Raw genomic sequence first — 22,405 nt, 5'->3', positions numbered from 1 at the left:
GTTCCTTCACTTGTTGTCGTTTTTGACGAAGCGTCAGCACCGTCTGCCATCCCTCTTCGTCGAGTTCTCTCGTAGTTGGCCGCAGATCCTCAGCGTCCGGGAGAAGCGTTGGAGAAGTAGGTTTCCGAGAAGTCAAGGACGCAGAAAAATCCATGTCGTCTTTTCTGTGGGAAGTTTCCGTTAGGCCGACGCACCGTTTGAGTCGCCTGCCGCAACAGAGGCGAGGTGTTGAGACGCCATATGCGTCGGTGTCGTGTGACGGACGCGCTGCACCGACGCGGCGCGGCGGCAACCGCCCCGCCAGCCCTGATTCAGGGCTACCTCCAATGCTGCGTGGCTGGTATCTTCTCAAGGTGCTGGAGCCACCGAAAACATACCTAGGCCCAAAAAGATGGTGTCCCTGGGTTCCCTATAGGGAACCCAGGGACACCATTTTTCATCGTCATTGGTGAACTTCTATAGAAGTTCACGGTGACGATGAAACACAATTTCAGTCGGTTACTGGAACTATAACCAACGAAGACATGGATATTGCGGAGCTCGATGTGGGTGCTGCTGCACTCGTCGACGCCGCCTGGTGGTCCACCGTGTCCGTCTAAGAAAACAGCGAGGTCGGCACTTACAACTTCCCTTGGGGTCAGCAGAGGCATATTGTCCGATCGTATGTGTGTTGGATATGCATCCCCAGCGCAACGTGGAAAGAAGGAAGGCCAGGGCCGTGGCGCTCCTACGCTGAGCGACAGAACACCCTGGCGGCAGCTGCTTCGTTGACGCGGCCCAATATGGCAACAGCAAAAATCTCGCAGTAGTGTCCATCAACCACAAGGGTTCGACTGTTAACGCAGCGGTACAAAGCACATCGTCATGTGCGGCCGAGAAAGTGGCCATTGCCTTGGCCCTCCTGGACGAGAAACATGCCAACATCTCCAGCGACTCCAGGGCAGCCATCCGCGCCTTCAGCGTTGGCGCCGTGTGTAAAGCAGCCTGTCGCCTCCTCTACGGCAAGAGCATTGCCACCCACACTCTCACATGGTTCCCCGCTCACATGGGATCCATCATGGGAGGCCCCACATACCTCAACGAGCTGGCCCACTCCAAGGCGCGAGGTCTCGCTTTCCGCGACCATGGAGAACTCCCCGGCCGGCCAGGAGTGGTGGAGAACAGAGATCAACCGACAACATACAATGAAATTACGCAGCACTTTTATCTCGGTAGGAGAGACTTTCCCCTTCCTCACAAGAAGTTAAATAGAGCGCTGGCATTGACCCTCAGATTATTGCAAACAGGCTCGTATCCCAGCCCGGCTTTATTACACAAGCTTTATCCCGACACTTATGCCAGTAGTTCTTGCAGGCACTGTAATGACTTCGCTAGCTTAGACCATATGCTCTGGCGTTGCCCCTCGTTACGAGGCACGGAACAAATAAATGAGGACAAGTGGCTCTCCGCTATCAAGGGCCCCGATGCCGGGGCGCAACTATGGGCTGTCCAGAGGGCCCACGATGCGGCGGTCGGACATGGCCTGACTGTCCCAACGTGGGAGCGGCCCGCTGCGCGCTGAGTCGCGTACCTCAGGACGTTCATTAAAGTTTTACATCCATCCATCCATGTGTGTTGGGGGTGTTGTACCATTTCGACTATCGGCAACCCCCCCCCCCCCCAAAAAAAAAAAAAGGTCGCTCCTGTTAATTTCTCTGACGAGGGCTAGGGCAACGTTACTAGACTAGTTTCAGTTGTAAAACTCTCCGTCCGTGCGCTTACCGCCCTTGTCGCCACTCCTTGGGCAGCCGCCAGTGGCGGCGCCGTTCCATCGCGCTCCACTACAGACCTCACCGCAGCCTTGAGCTCGTGCAGACGGGCAGCTTGCGCACGTTTCAGGCTCGCTGGCGTTCTCCCTATAGTCTGAATTAGTGATACCATGCGAAATCGGTATCTGCCTAGTTGGTTAATACTGAAAAAACGGTAAACTGCACGATAGGAAGAAACGCATACGACGAAGCGCAGAAGCTGCGTTTTTTAAGTGTCGTGTGTTTATTCCTGCCGCCTAAACCTTTCACGCAGTTTACTTTTTCCATACAGCAGCTTCGCACGTTTTTTCGCTGCTTTTACTTGCTTAACGCTTTGGTCTGGGGCAGTTATACGCCTGCTAGCGAGACCAAATTTGTTATCCACAAAAATAACAGCACAACTTTCTTGTAAACCAATGAATGCCTTATCACAGAAAACGAAGTAAAAAACAACTGTACGTATGCCCCTATATATAGCTAAGACTTAAACTGTCACAAGGGACATAATTTCTAGGCAAATGGTTTGGGCCTACATGGAAACCAACTCCACTTACAGCAGCTTGGCACGTTTCCTCGCTGCCTTTACCTCAAGACTGGATCCCCGCCGCTGCTCCAGGAACCTTGCCTAAGAATGCATTTTTATGCAAGGTATGCGTGTATACATGCGTGACTAAATAGAAATTAGTGTAGCTTGCACAAGTGGCGCAAAGCTAAAGAAACAGCGGAGCTGATCGGCACCTAGCTGGTCCTGGCCTTATACGGGTTATGCTTTTCCGGAATTTATTTATTGTTGATCGATTAACTATTGATTGGCTATCGCAAGGTGTTGGCCACATATTCGGGCTAGACTTAGCACGACCAAGTCATCCCTAGCACTTTCCGAAATTTATTATTTATTGATCGATTATCGATTAGCTATTGATTGGCTATCGCAAGGTGATGCGAGGCGCAGCTGTGCGCAGTGACGTCATCGCTAGGCGAGTTTTTGCGAATACTACGCGGGGAAGCAAAAAGCTTAAACAGCTCCGCTGTTCAAAATTCAATGATGCGTGCACTCAGTTCCTGAAAGCGCAAGGGGCACCCAAAACGACTCAGCGTATTCTCTGACAGTACTTCTAAGATGGCCCAGAACAGGTCACCAAACATCTCTCTTCGTTTGCATTTTTCCCCCGGTTGGAAGTGAAGCTGGGTGCGACGGCAGCGCCATGATGGCACGGGCGGGTGGTGGTTCCGCGCAATGCCACCGAGTTTTACAACTGAAGCTAGTCTAGTAACGTTGGGCTAGGGGACCTGCCACACCTGGGCCCTGACTACATCGGCGTAACTGTGATCTTGCAGCGAAGAGCTCGGTGCAGGCGAAAGAGAGTGGGGTCGACGAGTGAATGGATGTCCTAGTGGAGCAATGTCATCATTGTAGTGCCTGTTTTCGAAGTGAACTCGACGGAAGGTGGGTGGAAAGCTCTAGCTGGTATCCGGGGTCATGATACGGGCAAAAACGGTAAACGTGGCCGGCTTCTCCACAATGAAAGCACAAAGGACGACGGTCGATGGTGCGCCACATGTCCGTCCTGCGAACAAGTGGTCGACTTGTGGGCGTCCTCTGCGGCCAAGCTGCAGTTGCCTGCGGAGGGAAATAGGCCGATGATTCCACAGGTTCACTAGGTTGCGCGGTCAGTGGCTGCGCGCTGTACGGCAGAGATGGCAGCTCGTTGAAAGGACGAGCCATTGGTGATGAGTTGTAGGCTGCTGCTGGAGGAGGACGACGAACAGCCGATGCGTAGCTCACAGACCGTTGGTCCGGTAGGGATTCGGGTAACGAGAATGCCTGCCTGATTTCTTGTCGCACAACTTCTGCTACAGAAGCCCCGACTGACTCCTGTGGAGTCACAAGGAGGTTGCGATTCTCTTCACGAACAACCTCCCGGATGAGCTCCCGAAGCAAATACTCATTGCCGGCAGCCAGAGCAGAAACGTTGCTCGAGGCGTTGTTTGGGCGATGATCGTAGGGTCGGCAACGTTGTTGCAGTGCTCGTTCGATGGACGTAGCCTACGAGATGAATTCCGCAACGGTTGTCGGCAGGTTGCGAAAAAGACCGGCGAAAAGTTGTTCCTTGACGCCTCGCATCAGATGGCGGACTTTCTTTGCTTCCGGCATCTCTGGGTCAGCGCGGCGGAACAAGCGGGTCATGTCCTCCGCAAACATGGCGACGGTCTCATTTGGTTTCTGGATGTGCGACTCGATTAGTTGTTGGGCAGAATTGCGACGATCGTTCTTTGCGAAGGTGGTTGAAAGCTGCTGTCAAAACACATTCCAGGAAGCATAGGCGGAAAGTTTTCATTTTTCCAGGGGGGGGCTGGGGCCCGACCAGCTTTCCGAAACCTGCCCATATATATATATATATATATATATATATATATATATATATATATATATATATATATATATTATATACAGGGTGCTTCAGCGAACACTTTCTAAAATTCTTAAAGGTTGCCTCTGGCAGATATCACAATTCTAGCACGTGAGCTGGTCTACTCAAAGAGGCGGACATTACTTGCACAAGAAATTGAAGTGCATAATTAATTAAAATAAATTCACTAATTAGGTTTTTAACTAATTACCTGATGACCCATATGGCAATTTACAAATTGTAGCCGTGGAGTTCGCAAGATGGATCCACTCGGAACGAATTCTCTGGATGACACCAGTTTCGAGATATTAATTCCCTAACTTTGCGGAGAAATGCATTGGCGTTCCAGTTAGGTTCTTAACAAAACGTCGCTTTTTGCAATGAAGCACAAAATTAACTGGAACGCCAATGCATTTCTCCGTAATGTTCGGGAATTAATATCTAGAAACTGGTGTCATCCGGAGAATTAATTCCAAGTGGATCCGTCTTGCAAACTCCACGGCTACAATTTGTAAATTGCAATATGGGCCATCAGGTAATTAGTTAAAAAACTAATTATTAATTTTTAAATTAGTCGATTATGCATTCCAATTTTTTGTGCAAGTAATGTCCGCCTCTTCGAGTAGACCAGCTGATTAGCTAGAATTGGGCTATCTACCACATGCAACCTTACATAAATTTTGAAAGTGTTTGCTGAAACACCATGTGTGGATAAATATATATATATATATATATATATATATATATATGTATGTATATATACCATAGAGAAAGGAATTCAACAAGAGGGGACACTCCCGTAGGGCCCAGCGGCCGAATTGACTGCAGCGTGCCAAGCGGTCGGTGTCGATCACTTACATCACTTCTGGTTTCGGTTTTGGCGCGCGTATTTTGAACGCAAGCTAGCACGCCGGCTGCGACCCCCCCTCCCCTCCTCTTATTTTATTTTTTTTTTTTTTACTCTGCGTGCAGAATCGGTTTATTTAGTAAAAATGATTGCGAACGATCTCGTAAAGTCCCATCGAATCTGTGCCACGTGCAATTTCACAAAGTAGAGGCAAGACCTTTTGTGCAATGAGGAAATATTTATTTTGCTCTATATAAAAGCTCGTTCCGCGCTTTTTGTGCGTTCATCCAACGTTGTGACACCAGCAGGTAAGGCAGTAGTTCCTGTACGAAGCTCCACCGGACGGCACCAGCTGAAAAAAAAAGTAAATTACAAGCATGTTACATTTGCAAGCACGTAACAGCATGTTACAAGCATGAGTCATTTTGGTATTTAGACATAGGAATACTGCGTGTAGAGGCTAAACGTGCGAAAGCGGTGAATGGGCGGCATTACAAACAAAAGCAATTCGCTTTTACATACATGGCGTAGAAAATACCCGACTCATCCCAAACATATATGAAAACATCTGATTTCCAAGCGTTCCCCCCTTTCCGGGCATTATTACCTGCACTTTGGCACCACAAATACACGGGCGACTTCGCGTTTTCACAACTTGGCCTCAGGTTATGCGGCGGTACGTGACATACACAGAGACGGACGCAACAGGCACTCAAGACAAATGCGTGGGTGCAAAGCCTGTTTTCAGTCCTTTAGAAGACGGAATTTTCGAATTACAAGTGTGATATGTTCCTCGGCGTTATCTTTCGCGCGTTCTGCCGGCGCCAGCAGCACACTCCCATGTTATCACTCTTGGCAATCGCCCATCGCGTTTTCAACAGGCGTGAGTACCGAAAGAAGGTATATATGTTGTTGCGGGGCCACAAAAAACGTCACAAACTTGACCCTCTATAAGATTCATTACACGCCAAACTAAATTTATCACCACGGCCGAGCTGCTTATCGCCAACTGCGTCACAGCGCGCTGTGCGGCCAGCGTGCCTCAAAAGTACCCCAGAAAGTAACGAAATTACTCTTCAGTAATGTCTGGCGTCAGAGAAAGCGGCACAAACTTCTCCTAGTAAGATGCACTACACTGCGCACTACGACCGAGTTGGTTCTCGCTAACTGCGTCACAGCACGCTGCGCGGCCAGTGTGCCTCAACAGAACCGAAATAAGTTACAATAATCCTCTAGGAAGCTTCGGAAACATGTCCCAGCACGATTCATTAACTCAAATTAACTGCGCCAGACGGCCGAGCTGTTTTTCGCTAACTGCGTCTTAAGTCTCGGTCCCGTGCCGTAAGCCTAAATGCGTCGTAGACTGTGAAACCAAATTTCTCACCTTGCCGTAATCCAATAGTGCAGTGGTGTCTTGTCCCAGTGCAAAAGGAACGTAAGCATACGCCGGGAGCCCACGAAACCAGGCTACTTTACAAAAAAAGGGGACAGACGGGTCGCCGCGGGCGAGCGCTCAAACGCGCGCGCGGCCGCACTCGCTGGCTTCGGGGGACTGTCTGGCGGATGACGCATGTATCTGGCGCGTCATTGACCTGTGGCTAGGTAAGACTAGGAAAATAAGTCGCAAAGCTTAAGTTCATTTATACGCAAAACGTTTTAGTTTTCGCGGCAAAGAATTTGAAAAATAAATCAATGCCTGTTAACTTAAGTTCACTTTCTTTTTTTTTTCGATGCTCGCGGCAGCTAACGTTCGGTGTCAAAAGTATAGCGTGACGTATGGTGACGTGTTTCCTGTTGCCAGTTTTTGCCGAGTGTCCCCTCTTGTTGAATTTCTTTCTCTATGTATATACCCTCTGCTAACCATTTTCGATTTCTCACTTTATGGCGAAAGCGATTATATCGACAGCTCAGGCAAATTGTCGCAGTTTTCGTCGCAGTGATGTTCCGCATTAAATCCAAAAGCCATATGCATGAGCGACCCATACCCTGTGGGTGCGGGAAAAAGCACGTAACAGTGAGCCGAAAAGGATGGCGGCTTGATGGCATTATTTCCCACGCGCTCAATATTCGGGTTAGTTGTAGGTCACGTAATAAAACGCGAATTGAAATTAAAATTTAAATTATGGGGTTTTACGTGCCAAAACCAGTTCTGATTATGAGGCACGCCGTAGTGGGGGACTCCGGAAATTTGGACCACCTGGGGTTCTTTAACGTGCACCTAAATCTAAGTACACGGGTGTTTTCGCATTTCGCCCCCATCGAAGTATGGCCGCCGTGGCTGGGATTCGATCCCGCGACCTCGTGCTCAGCAGCCCAACACCAATTGGAAGGAGAGAACGCGTCTTCTCCTCCAGCCCTGCCGTAACCGTGAATGACTGTGCGTGGCTGACGCTTATGGGGCCCGCGTGCCAATTTAATTGTTGGTAATCAATGGTGGGTGCAATGATAAAGGGCGACCAGGGATGGCTGCTAACTTCATGCGCGCTGCCTTCCTTGCCGGGCTGTCTTTCTGCACCCCTAGTGTTGCAGAGTTAAGAAACAGAGGTCATCGCAGATCACTCACTGAGGCTGTCAGTAGTGGACATTAAAATAGGCAGATAGTGCTGATGAATCTAATTTTTAGAGTTGCGGTTAATCGCGCGGCTGCACGAACCGTTCGCCTCCGCTGCCGGCGTTCTTCACAATGCTTGCGTTGTGAAAGCGAGTGCTCGAGGTCATCCAGTGAGGTATTTACAGGTTTACATGGTCCGTGCTTACTATGTCCACTATGTTCACTATGCTTACTATTTTAATTTTAGGTGAATGTTTACTACAATTCATATGGCCACTATAACTAACGTATAGACTCATGTAAGGGCCACACTTTTCTGTCGCGATTTTTACGAGTCTTTCATGGGACCGGGCCATTTGACCTCCTTTTTCCAACTACGTGTATGAAATCTGCCGTAAACCTCCACGATCGCCTCCTCCCGACATCCAGTAGCGACGCGCGAAAGTATGCTGCGCGCGACAATTCGTTGTTGAGCCCGATCAGAATCAGCGCACAGAACGCGATTGCTTCTCAATTGGATGTCTTTTTTTTTATATTGGCTGTCAAGTTATGCATGGTGCGGCCCACACGGGTGCGATCCTTACACGGTTTCACACGGTAAGAATCTTCCTTCGTGTAATTGTCTTCTATTTCGCTATCACTAATACTGCTTCGCCTTCCCGGCCAAACTACACTCTTTTATTTTTTTAGTACTTTGAGTCCGAGTATAAGCTCTGCTGCGCATGATCCTGATTTTGAGTGAATCCGGCTTGGCATCATTTCGGTTACTGAGTGAATTCTATATACAAGGTGTTTCAGCGAATAGTTTCCAAAATTTTTAAAGGTGGCCTGAGGCAGATAGTACAATTCTAGTTCATGAGCTCGTCTACTCGAAGAGGCGGGCATTACTTGCACAAAAAATTGAAATGCATAATCGACTAATTAACAAAATTATTAAGTTTTTAGCTAATTACCTTATGGTAAATTATGCAATTTACAAATTCTAGCCGTGGAGTGCGGATCCACTTTGAACAAAATCTCAGGCTGACACCAATATGGTATGTATGATAAAACTTCCAGCACGTAGCGGGCCACTCCCACGTCGGTACAGAAAGGCCCAGCAGCTCTCTGCTGCGTCGCGCGCCCTATGGACATCAGTGTCGAGATATTAATTCTCTAACTTTGAGGAGAAATACATTGGCGTGCCAGTCACTTTCTCAACAAAACGTCGTTTTATGCATCAAAGCACAAAAGTATGAAAAGAACAAATTGTGGGATTTTACGTGCCAAAACCACGATGAGGACTATGGAATAATTTAGACCACCTGGGGTTCTTTAACGTGCACCTAAATCTAAGTATACGGGTGTTCTAGCATTTCGCCCCATCGAAATTCAGCCGCCGTGGCCGTGACTTGATCCCACGACCTCATGCTTAGCGGTCCAACACCATAGCCACTAAATGACCACGGCGGGTAAGCACAAAAGTAACTGGAACGCCAATGCATTTCTCCGCAATGTTCGGGAATTATTAATATCTCGAAACTGGTGCCATCCTGAGCATTAGTTCCTAGTGCATCCGCTTGCGAATTCCACGGCTAGAATTTGTAAATTGCAACACGGGCCATAAGTTAATATGTTAAAAACCTAATTGGTGATTTTTTTTAAATAGTTGATTATGCATTTCGATTTTTTGTGCAAGTAATGTCCACCTCTTCGAGTAGACCAGCTCATGAACTAGAATTGTGCTATCTGTCACAGGCGAACTTTAAAATTTTCTTGAAAGTGTTTGCTGAAACACCCCGTATTTATGGCCTCTGCATGCAAGAGGCGATGTTTCCATCTCTCATGCGTAAATGTTGTAAATAATTAAAATTGCTTTTTTATTTTATTTTGTCGCCAGTAGTTAGCATTGCCTACTGGAAAGAGAATCAATATTGAGACACATGTCGTGCACTCACGTGCTTTTCACACGCCGTTGATAGAAGACTCTGCCGAAGGGGTCACTGAAGACTGCAATTTTTTTTCTCAGGTCAAAAAAGCAGGCAAAATAGTTTGAAGTGAGGTGAACATACATCAACATATTCATTCTCTAGGTATAGGCTATCCATTTAGTTGGCTACTTCCTTCTGTTTAAAAAATATAATAAACTTTGTCCTTTGTATATATTTAAATATATTGTGTCTGTGCGTGGTGTTCTCAGCAGAAATTTTAAAAAAATGTTAAACTGAGGAAACACGGATGAGGAAGCCACCGCTGGTGCTTCTAATGCGCTTGTCCTCCTATTGTCAGGATTTGCCGAAATAAAGCGAAAGTATAAATTAAAAGCTGTGCACGTCCGCACCAACAATAGTGCCGTAAACTTTTAGCCACAACAAAAGTGAAAATGTGGAGGCAACGCAAGAGAATCCTCAAATTATGTGGGTAACAGAACTCCGGTAATGACATTTTAGGGGCGCGGGGGTGGGGGGGGGGGGGGGGGTAGGGCTACGTATCTCCAGGGGGGGGCTCGAGCCCCAGAGCCCCCCCGTAGTCGGCGCCTGTGCCAGGAAGTCAGTATGGCTTCCCGGTTCTCGTACCACGTACGAGCACTGTTCCCCAAGGCGAAGTAGACGCTTGCGAGTTTTTCTTCTGCAGTCCACCGATTCGCCTTGGCAACTCGCTCGTATTGCGCGAGCCAATCTTCGACGTCCTCGTAAGCATCGCCATGGAATGTCTCGGGAGTCTGAGGATGCTGCAGAGTCACCTGAGAAGGTCCTGTGGTTGCCATCTTATTAGGTGGTGGTCCGGTCGGTGGGGAGTTTTCCAAGAGGATTACCTCCGGGCTGAGGCCCGGCAGCGGTGGATAGGAGCGTCCACTGTAGGAACAGGTTGCGAGTTTGAACTGGGCGTTGCACTCCTCGCAAGAGTTCCGGACATCAGGGAGTACTCAGCACTTGCACCAGTCTCGCAAGACGCGAAGAACAGCACACAGGACTACGGTGCAACAACAAACACAAGCTCTATATTTAAGGCCCAAGAATACCTGGCCGCTCCAACTTTATACAATTCAGAGAGAGACAAGCTTGCGCTCGTGTCCCTTACTTTGTTGTCTGCTTTAGTCGTGACAATATGGTGCAATAAAACCGGGCCCTGCAGTTCCTCCTCTTGTTAAATTTAACTGTAGCGACTTGTCTGCAGACGTGTGGGGATGGTATGGTATGGTATGCCTTATCTGATTGCGCATACCCACTGCGGGGGATTGGCCAAGATTTGGATGGAATTAGGCACTCTTTTTAATTACTAAAATCGGTAAAGCTAACTGGAGAAAATGAACAAAAATAAAATATTTAGGAATTCAAGAAAATCTATTTGAAGCACTAATAAATTCCTCCACGGCTGAGCAAATATCCCTGTGGCACTTTCCAAGAGAGGAGGCTCCTAAAGAAAGGATGTTTAGAATAGAAAAGCTTAAACCAAGCTGTGTAAATTTTGATTCTAGAATATTTTTCCTTGAAGAAGAAAAACGGCGGCAGAATATGAAAAAATGATCTATTGTTTCATCTTCTCCACAGAATGGGCACAGAGGGGAGGGCACCAGACCAGCCCTGTGACAATAGAAGTTTAATATTGGTATCCGACAACGTAATCGGGTAAAGATGACTTCACTTTTTCTGGTGTGAAAGGAATTTTTGGGCCAAGGGAATAGGAGGTGTCGATATTCTGAGAAATTAGCTACAGCTGGGTTCAAAACGTATTGAATAAATGAATATTTCCTGAATCTAGTAGTCGTTAGGTAAGCTATTGAAGGAAGTAATCGTAATACAGGGCCACTGAGGGCCGCTTTCGCGAGACTGTCAGCCATTTCGTTCATGACTAATCCTTTATGTCCAGGCACCCAAAGCAATTTAATTAAATTTATATGGGCAGGCACTAGAAAATGAAATGTACGTAAAAGGTTAGTGACACTATTTGCTGTGAGCGAGGAACATAAAGATAAAGAATCTGTTATTAACTTATTATTACTACCGCCGATATTGATGAATTTAGTTTGCGTAGGGCTAGAACTACAGCTAAAAATTCAGCCAGAAATACGGAAAAGAATTCCGGAATCCTGATTGCGAATGACCAATCTAGAGCAGGAGAGAAAATGCCAATTCCAGATTTTTCTTCACACTGTGAGGCGTCTGTCGCAATGACCGTACTTATTGATAAACTTAATAAATGGTCTTGTAATAGGCCGTTTATTATATTATAAGAAAGGAGTTTTGCGTTGCTTGGGTAGATGTCATCATATATGATTTGTAGGTTCTCTCGCACATCACAAATAGGCGGCACCTCCCAGATACGTACATTTAAGGGATTGATTAATGTTTGTACGAAGACAATCTGGGGTGTATGAAAACAAGGCCAGTGTATTCCGAAGAATAGTGCAGGCTGGGAAATGAATATGTATTCTAATCTTGTAATAGGAGATTCATACAATTTTAAGACTGTTTGCACCGTCAGTAAACGAAATCTACACAATATGGAGGGCAACCTGACTTCTTGGTGTAGTATGTTATTGGCAACACATTTGGGTAATCCACAACACAGTCGTAGGGCTTCCCGCTCAAGCAGAACAAGGGGACGTAATTTATAAGGTGGCGCACCAGAAAATAATACACATTCAAATTCTAAAATGGGCCGCACATACATTTTATATATCATTAAAAGTGGATCTCTCCGCATTCCGGACTGACTGTTGCACAGCTTACGAAGCATACCAACGGCTCTCACTCCTTTTTTAACTATATGGTCAATATGGCCGAGCCAGCTGAGGGAACCGTTATATACTACACCTAAATATTTCACAGACTCTACTTGAGGTATAGTCTCGAGGCGATAAGATAGCGATGTGTTAACGGGATTGTTAAGAGGGAAAACCAATATCGAGCATTTTCTAACGTTAAGTGAAAGGCAAATTTTGTTTAACCAGGTTTCTATGGCATAGAGGTAGTTCTGTAGTCGATAATATAGAGAATGGATATCACTGTCTGATGCGAAGAAAGCAATGTCATCTGCGCATACGTATGTTTGTACATCTTGATGAAGAGGAATGGAACACATCAGAATGTTAAAAAGTAATGGTGAAGTGACAGCTTCTTGAGGAACACCACGTGATTGATTATAAATACTCGAGGAAAAGCCTCTTAGAGAGCAGTAAAATGTTCTTCCGTTTAAAAATTCATCAATCCAGTTTGAAAAATAATTTGGAATCTCTAGACTTCGCAATATATCTAATACGATTAAGTGTTCTACGCTGTCGTATGCTTTGGAAATGTCCAACGTCACGAGAGCACCTATTTGCCTCTGTCGCCGTGCTAATTTTATTCTACTTTCTAAGTCCACGTGAGCATGCCAAATGGAACATGATGGTCGGAATCCAATTTGGCATGGGCTAAGCAAGTCTTTGTTCTGTATAAATTTAATCATACGGGCATATAGAATTCTTTCGATTAATTTAACCAAATTTGAAGTTAGGGCAATTCGTCTAATATTATCTATTGTATATCCTTCCCCGTGATTTTTAATAATTGGGATGATTTTAGCAATTTTCCACGCAGACGGAATCCATGACAACCAAATTGAGTAATTTACAACAGCTAAAAGGTCATTTGAAGCTTCCTTAAATAAGATTCTGATCATAGCAGATGTTACCCCATCCATGCCGGGAGTGAATCTGGAAGCCGCTCCACAATTTCAGCCAATTCCAACATAGTGATTTCTGTAAAATCATCTGATGCCCTTTGTAAGCGAGAACAACTTGGCAATACGGAAGAAAATCTAATCTCTAATCCCTTCACAATTTCTTCTAGTGATTGTTTTATTTCATCGCTACTTAAGATTATAGAGTCAATATTAATTTGACGCGGAAGAACTTTTCTACTGCGGAGAAATCGGAACAATGCGCACTTATTTTTATTGTTAGACAAGAAATCAAAATGCTTACAGTCGAATTCATCTTTGGCTTTAGAAACTGTATGTTTAAAGACTGCTCGAAAAAATTTATAGTCACTCCAATTTTGCGAACTCTGGTTATGTAATAATTTTTTCCAAGCAGCTTTTCTCTTTCTGTAGTCTCGGGTGCATTCTTCATTCCACCAAGGGCTGTAAGAATTTCTTTTATTCAATCTAATCTCAAATTGAGCCTTTTTTCGAGAGTTTTCCAAGGCGGAACAGATAATCATGGTTTTTTGTTCTGTAGGCGCATCAGACAGAGATGAAAGGACATTTCGTAAGCATTTTTTAAAAATGTTGTAGTTTATGAAAGTTCGAACCTGGTCACTCATAAATGTTACAGGACGGGCAACTTCAAATACTATTGGAAAGCGATCACTGCTTGTCGAACACTCAACAGTCGACCAAGAAGTTAAGGAAAGGCTCGGGCCACAGAATGTAAGATCTATTGAAGAGTAAGATCGACCTCGCACAAACGTAATAGATCCGGAGTTAACACACGTTAGCCGATTGTCCAACGACCAGTTCCATAATCGGGTGCCGCACAAATCTGTTCTTAAACCCCATGAGATATGGTGAGAATTGAAATCACCTGTGATTAGAATTTCACGTCCACAAGAGTTAATAACACTATCCAGTGTGCTAATGTCCTGTACGCCAGATGGAAAATATGCATTAACTACGGTGAAGGGACAACATTCAGGAAGAACTAGCTCTATCGCTAGGATTTCACACTCTGGAGTAGAAACTTGAAATGAAATTTTAGCCTTATGGCAAATTCTAGATGAAATGAGTGTAATTAATCCGCCACCTCTTGTAGGACGGTCTAAACGAAATGATCTGTAGAATTTTAGTTGAAAAGATTTCGCAGGATTTAGCCACGTTTCTTGTAATATAATTAAATCAGGATTAAGTTGAGAAGTAAGACAAGATAAATCTACTGAAGCAGAGTATAAAGAGCGGCAGTTCCACTCAAGTACTTTTAGCGATCCTATGTTTTGGAAAGTGCAGCAGCCGAAACTGCCTTCTGTAGAATGCTTTGCTTTAGCACAGCACTGGACTGACTTTTCTTAGCTTTTGAGTGAGGACCGGGGGAAGAGTCTTCATTGATAGAAGACATGGTTCTTTTATATGCTCGAGAATTTGGTTCCACCTCTGTCATTTCCAAATCTGTGTTAATCAGATTACCAGTTGTAGGGCCCGTGGAAGAGGAAGTCGAAGGTTCAATGTCATCATTGGAAGGAATGGTATCTGAGTTTTTATGACTAGCTTGGTGCTCAGGATCAACTGTTTGCGTTGTCACAGGAGTTAGGCAGGTAGTTTGCATCAAATGAGACAAATGACTGGAGATGGCCTGTGAGATACATTCACCCAGGCTCATTGCCAACCGTTCCATAGCTTTGGTAACTGCCTCTTCCACAGCGGCCTCTATAGTTGCAGTAAGTGATAGGTCTGTGGTAAGATTTTGTCTGCCTATAATCCCCGCATAGCCAGATGCCCTTTCTTTCACAATGTTTATTGCCTCCATCCTAGAGCAGCATCGTCGGTCTATTATTTCAATCACTTGTAATTCTTGAGACCTAACAGAACAGTTAGAATAATCGGCTGGGTGATTTCCATCACATAGACAGCATCGCTCTTCTTGGGCACTACAATCACTTTGAGCGTGTTCTTCCCCACATGCGCAACAACGTTGTTTAGACTTACACCCTGCCATACTATGGCCGTACCGCCAGCAATTACGGCATTGAAGCGGACGCGATGCCAGGGGTTCAACTCTGAAAACAAGGAGCCACACCTTTAGTTCTGATGGGCAGGAAGTTCCAGCAAAAGCTGCAATCAGCGATTCTGTTGGGACCCGCTTATTGTCTACCATTCGATTGCATCGGTAAACAGCAATTACTCCAGTCCCAGACAACCTCTCTATAGTGTTTCAGCGGGAGAAAGATCAGCATCGACACCTCTGACTATTCCCTTAGTGCAGGCGAGGTGAGCAGGGATGTAGGCACTCACCGGTAATGACGCGAAAGATGAACACTTAAGCAAATCCGCGACACAGGTCTGGTCTGGCGATCAACACACGATACCTCCGCGGCCGAACTGCCTCACTTCTGTGATGGTCTGGTATGAAGATGTAGCAGCCTGCAGAGCTTTCTGGATCGCCTGGGGGTTGGTCAGACGTATAGAGCCTCCATTTGAAGGAACCAGAGCCACCAGGATGCTGCTCACACCCCTGCAGATGAACAAATCTAGAGGTAATTCATCCGTTGGAGTAGAGGCCGTCCAAGGGGAAGAACCCCCGCCGGGGGAGTTCTTGGACATTAGCCTAGGATGAAGCTGATGTTAGAGTAAGTGATACCTCAATAAATAAGATTAGTAAAGCCTAATATCACCCAAAACCTGGCCAAGAGACAGGAGCCACAGCGAACACTTCCGAACGCCAGAGCACACGCCACAGAGCGGTCACAGCCACAGGGCCGGCTGGGTGTGTGGGGATTTATTGTGCACTTCTTCATCATCTGTACATTATCATCATCATGCGTGTGCCCCTCATTTTCATCGCGCGTGCGGGCGCATCATCAACGTGGACTGTGTCGAAGGCTGTTCATGCCGGTTGTGGACGGAGCCCTTCTTCGCCATGTCGTCTCTCAGGCTCAATAAAGGTCCACCCTTACTGTGACGTCACATCTGTTCTAATAACGTTGGCACAAATGAATGCGGGGACAACATGGCAATATTTTACAAGTGCTGGGAATCTTGTATACTTCCCTGGGTACGTTCATCACTGACTCGAGTATGCAACGCTGCTTTCCTTCATGCACGAGTCCATGCTTGAATAAAATATGAGACAAAATTGACCACATGTAGAATAATGTGTACTGGTGAATGGATGCGTTTTGACTTCTTGTTTATTAAACTCCAATACTCAGTGTAGTTGTTGGGCATAATCGTTCAGTGTCGGCACATTACTCCAAAGGAGATATGAACATACTCATAGGGCAGAAATGTGCTATGGGTTTTACATGCCAAAACCACAATCTGATTACAAGGCATGCCATGGGGGGGGGGCCTCCGGATTTATTTTGACCACCTAGGGATCTGCGACATACCCAAAAAATGCACTGGACACAGGCACTTATTCAGTGACTGATAGTGCTTCTTCATGGGTCACTACTGCAGCAGCACACAGACTGGTTTACCACACAACAGCTTCCATTAACCAGCTTACAGCAGCAAAAGCGACTTCACACATAGGTGCACTAGCTCCAGCAGAAATGGGGGGGAAACCTTTGACAAGCATGTGCATATTTTTGACAATGATCATTACTGTTACAACAGGTGGGAGAAATGAAGTAAGAGCAGGGAATCAAGACAGGTAAAACTTCAAACTGCACACACAATTACAGCTACACACACTGGTTAAGGTAAGCTGGACTGGTTAGGAACACGCAGCAGTATTGTGTCACGTTTCTTCTGTTATATATGGTTTTTTAGATGTGTACATAAGGCACATGCCAACAAGTATTATAAACTACAGTGGAACCTCGATGATACAATCACGGCTAATACGAATTTCCGGATGATACGAATTTTTCTGCGGTCCCGGCCGAGCCCCATTACTTTGCAACGTGCTAAAAAACGGTTGTTACGAATCGATTTTCGACCCGCGTCAGTTGATACGAATAAATGCCGCCCCACCGACGGCCGCGAAAGAGAACAGCGCGCAGTCACGCGCTTTCTCCCTTTTTCTTTTGCTGCGGAGGCGCGGACGCGACGCCGGAGAGCGCGGAGGCCGCGAATGGGCGCAAAGAGTTCGAAGCGGGAGCGCTTTTGTTGCTTTTGTGCTTTTCCTCCTTTTCCGTGTGCCATCGGGCAGAGCGGCTGCCGTGCTTCGGGCCGCGTTCTTTTTTGCGCCATTTTGCCTAGTCGCAGCGAGCTATGTCTACCGAGTTACGAACTCAGCTGAATCGCGCGGCCGTACACCGAGGCGCGGGAGCCTCCGTTGGCGCGTCTTCCGTCGGCTGCGTTATCAGTGCCGATGGCACAGGGCGATTGTGGGTTTCGCTGCTGGAGTCACACGGTGCAAATAGCGCGGCACGTAATCCGATTACGGTGCAAGGTTGCGCTCGTTCAGTCGGGTGCTCCTAGCCAATCTTTCGTCTTACCATAAGCAGCGCGTGTAGCCATGTCGTCGCACCAACTATCCCCTGTAGAAGACCTATTACCGAACAATTTTCTTTTTACTTTGAAGAAGTTGCCATGTGGCACGCTAGGCCCTCCTGGCACTAAAGTTGTAGCAGTATGGAACTTATTATCCATAAGTCAATGCATACCTCCGACTTTGATCAGCACTGCTAGAAATTCTTATGACATTCTCTAGTATAGTCCTCCTTCCTGGCAGAGCAACCACTGCCCATGTCTTTTTACAAAATGTGTCGCTCTTCAATGAAAAACAGTTGAACCGGCACCTGTTGCCACTACTAACAACAGCCATTGGACCACCTGCCAAACAGCACGGACCTTGGAACCCCTCTTAGAGCTCTGTGCCCTCTGTCGAGAGGAAAGACGGCAGCTTATAACATGTAGGAGGCAGCGCAAAGGGAGCAGTAAATACGTAGTACCTGTACGCTCATGCCTAGCTTGACACTAGCGACAGCCCTCTGGGTAGTGTCGCCTCTCCCAGCGCTAGCATTTCTCGCAGCAGCTTGGCTTGCTGAAAACGACTGTCATTAGCAATACATAGTACAAGGTGAGAGCGAAGGAAAGTAGCCAAGCTATACGAAGTTGATCAGCACACCGGTGCATTCCTGCTGCAAGGCATGAGCAAATGCTCTTGCGATGACTTGGACTTCAACAACTATGACTTGTGCCCAATATTCTGCCTGCAGGAAAACAGAAGGATCAAGTACAACTTTGAGAAATTCCGTAGAATGACCTTTGTCAGAAAAGGTGATCTACAGCAGGGCACGTCCCTGCGAAGGCCAATGACCGTTAGGAAAGTTGACTGCGCCAGCAACAAAATTAAGAATGTTACCCTTTCCGTATCTCCGTAGAATCTGGTGCTCATATATATATGCCGACAGAACGAAAACAACAGGCTTCTGCAGAATCAAGCCAAATTTCATTACGAAGCCATGGTCACTAAGAAAATGCACAGTGAGATCGTCATGTTAGATTGATGATGACAGGCACACCTGATGAGCACAAAGGTGATGCAAGGCAGTCAACTTTACCGCGCAGCTTTTTCTCCGCTGAAAAAACACCCACTCACCTTACCCAAAAAGTGTTACTGCCATACTGCCTCTCAACATCATAAAACTGCTATCAAACATGCAACACTGTAAAAATGGCAAGAGAGATGGATAGGCAACCAAGTAGAATAACGTTTATTTTTAGAAATACATCTGTACAACAGCACGCTTTGTCACTTTGCTTGAAACATCCATTTGTATTTGTCATATACAATATCCACGTATCACTCCATATTTGCAGCACATCACTTCTTTTTATGAAAGTACCAGTATAGGAGCAAGAGAGAGGATGAGCTAAAGATCCATTTGGTCATCCTCGTATCCTCAGTCATCTCTGAAATGCTTTGTGCTTCTCGACATGCCTTTTGTTTGAGTTGAAGGGCAGATGTGAAGCAACAACACAAGGAGGACTAAAAGGCACATCCCAACGTTAAGCTTTACCAGCCACAAGCAAAACTAGTGCAACAATACTCTAATGCACTGTGTAGACATTTAATTTATGCTTCTCAACAAGAACTACAGGGCAAATGACAATTTCCTGCGCAACTAACTTAAAACAAAAACATTGTGATAACTTCCGCAACAACTGCATTTTTCCTTCTTGGCAGTTGTGATGAAACAGGTCTATGAAAAACAATACCATTTTATATGACTTTTGCATTTCTAGGTTCTTTCATACGGCTGCACTCTCACGAAAAGTTCCTTGAGCCTCAAGGCTGCTAATATTCCTCAAGAATTGCTTTTCCTGTCTCTTTCGCAGTGTGTTCCGCAATCCGCTTCAACCCTAAACCGTGGACTGCGGTTGTGGTCATCGTGACATTGGTGACGGAGTTCATGGCACTATCCACTGCTTGTGCAGCATCTGTTCCATACCTGAGGAGAAACCGGTGCATGAAATTTAGACCCTAGAAATTGCAAGTGAAAGTGAGAACTAAAGTATGCATTACACAAGCTAATGCTCTGAAGCAGAACAACGAACCATCGAGATAGTTACAGAAAGACACACAAATTAAAATCAATATGCTTGCATGAAACCTGAAACTTGTCTTGGTTAGGTAACTTTATCAGATGCACTACGTTTTTGTTCCCAGCTCACCTTTTAGCAAATTGGGACGTGTTTGTAGCTGGGTGCTTCATCATTGAATGATGCTGCCACGTAAGCACAATACAACAGGTTTTCACTCTTGCTGCCTGAGCAATTCTACATTTATCTTGATGCAAGGCAGTTATATCGTAGCACGTAATACCACACTGCAAGTTCAATGATAGAACTGTTTTGCGCTGTACATAAATATACATACATGGATAAACATGCTAGCTTTTTGCAACTTTCAGAACACTGATCACCATAAAACTATCCCAAATGAGTAATGCCCTGCCACACGGACACTCGAAAGTTTTATTGCGATAGCAATTATATGGACACTCAAAGCGGATTTCTGCCGTCGACGTCGCCATGAGGTTCCACATGACGTTAACGGCAATGAAATCGTCGCCGCGCACCGTATGCTGTATGTGCGAGTGAAAGTGCGTTAGCCACGCGCACTTTCACGGGGAGCGAACACACGGCAGAGAGCAAACGTGTGTTCTGTGCCGTGCTCCCTGAAAGGCTGCAGAATTAAGCGTCTCTTTCCACCTTTAAAATCACCATATATATAGAACAAATGCGACTTCCATCGCGCAAAAGGCCGTGGGGGGACGGGAGGAAGGGGAGGCGACGTTTAGCTGCGGCACCAAATGCCTATTTATATAAATATGTTGCAACGTGAGAAGGTGGTAAAGACTTCCGACGCTGCTCGACGATTGTCCCGTTCTGAAAACCTCCGAGCCGCCCCCAGAGGCACCAGCAACAGTCACCAACGCCACGTGCGTTCGGTGCGAACGTGGGCAAAACGCCGACGGTGTCGACAACAGCTCTGCGTGTTGCTGGTGCTGCTGCATGTCCAAGTTTATAGAGGTGATAAAACTACTATCCTTACTCCGTAAAACTCTCTACTAATTTGCTATCGCAATTGATGCTTTGCCTTTCGGGTGAAACTGCGACATTTTTGAGCAAAAAGACTTCTCCCCAAAAAGAGTTTTGCCTGCAGACACACGACAGGGAGCGATCTCTTTTTCAGAAGCATTCTTTTCTGGAAGCGGAGTTCATTGATTGCTTTTAACGCCAAAAAGGAGTAGCCTCGAAACCAGTGGGCACCACCAATTACCATATATTAAAGAAAATAAGCAAATGCGTATTTTTCTGTTGCCTAGGCTCAACATAAAAAAGAATTTTGTCTTGCAGAAGGTGTAGTTAACCCAATAACTTGAGAAAAAGAAGCCCAATGTTGCCAGACGGACGTGCACTTCGCTAGTTCTGCAAATGCTCTTTGAACTAATACAATAAATCTTTACATTAACAGTAATCTGGCATTGTTAAATTTATTTGAAAAACGTGTAATAGAATAGGCTTTCACTTTATATTTCGAGATACATCACATAATTTTGGCTGATTTTGTTCTGAACTCTAGCGTCATGCTTTCGGTAGCGTGTCCAGAAGGAAACACTAAAAAGAGACTGTCAGTGCCTTGTGTCCGCTGCACAACACCTCTTCATTAAAAAGTCTTTCAACTTGTTTTGTAAAAGACCGCTTACATAGAAGAGTTTTTGCATGCTCGTGTGACAAAGGAATAAGAATGCTGTTGGTGATTCCAAGCCCAGGGCCTAAGCCTTGAAGATAATGGTTATCGGCTCATCCATTAAGTGGATTAATTCATTCATCAATAGGAACTGCCACTTTTTTAACAACATCATATAAAGTAACTGTGACGCTTTTACACAAATAGATAATCCTGATAGTGGACATGTGCTGAGTATTGCACATCATGCTTCAGCAGGAAGCGCATGTGATGCGAATTCAACAATAAGGTAATGTTGAGAAATTCCCCCTTACTTGTGGCCAATAACCTCGACTGTCTCACTGGCAAGGCTGGTAGCCAAGATCTTGGCTGCATTTCCCAAGCCAACATACACAGTGGACAAACCTGCACACCAGTAAAAAAAAAAAGATTGAACACATTTACACTCTGAACTCCACTCATTTGCAACATAGAACAAACATGGCAATTGATTGATTGGTGAGGTTTACAGGGATGAAAGTGGCCAAGGGAGTTTTGGAACCACTGTGGGAGCAGCAAATTTGGCCCATCGGAGCAGGTTTGGAGCAGGAATTGTTTGTTTTGAAGCAGAAGATACATGTTTTGGAGCATGCTAGGTAAGACTCAACGTGAGTGAAATACAGATAAATCAAGAAAAGATGTTCTCTATTTGAATTTGCAGAACACTATTAGGTTACGGCAAATCAGTCCTGCGGAAGCCAGCAAGGTGGAGGAAAGTTCACTACAGGAAGAAAAATGTCCTGCACCCGACAAAAAAAAACAAAAAAAAACCAAGGGATTCACGTGAACAGCACCCATTGTATGTTGATAGGCCTTTTTGTAATGCTAGTCAAGAGTTTTTTTTTTTTTTAATGCACCCAAGCAACTAATATACAAGCGAAGCTTGCATTGCCTAACTCACGTCACTGTCGGTGTGGCTGCCATACACGAAAACTCCACAGTTGC

General features: G+C 45.7%; 1 protein-coding gene across 2 annotated transcripts in view; it reads right to left on the bottom strand.

Annotated features, from left to right (window-relative positions):
• The window catches only part of LOC119450810 (spartin-like), a 166,772-nt gene that overhangs the window by 111,446 nt on the left and 32,921 nt on the right, over positions 1–22,405 (bottom strand). The window contains exons 4-5 of one of the 2 annotated variants that reach the window (XR_007466558.1): positions 21,736–21,826; positions 19,355–19,676 (exon numbers count right to left, since the gene is read on the bottom strand). Coding sequence is in view for 1 of the 2 variants with exons in the window: in XM_037714306.2 (XP_037570234.1) it covers positions 19,523–19,676; positions 21,736–21,826 (245 nt within the window). In the remaining variant the exon portion in view is untranslated. Of the gene's footprint in view, positions 1–18,915; positions 19,677–21,735; positions 21,827–22,405 lie in introns of those variants that run through there. The other variant, XM_037714306.2, reaches the window with a different exon arrangement.

The sequence above is a fragment of the Dermacentor silvarum genome, chromosome 4 (assembly GCF_013339745.2).
Source record: "Dermacentor silvarum isolate Dsil-2018 chromosome 4, BIME_Dsil_1.4, whole genome shotgun sequence".
Lineage (NCBI taxonomy): Eukaryota > Metazoa > Arthropoda > Arachnida > Ixodida > Ixodidae > Dermacentor > Dermacentor silvarum.
This window is presented reverse-complemented; position numbering and strand designations above follow the sequence as displayed.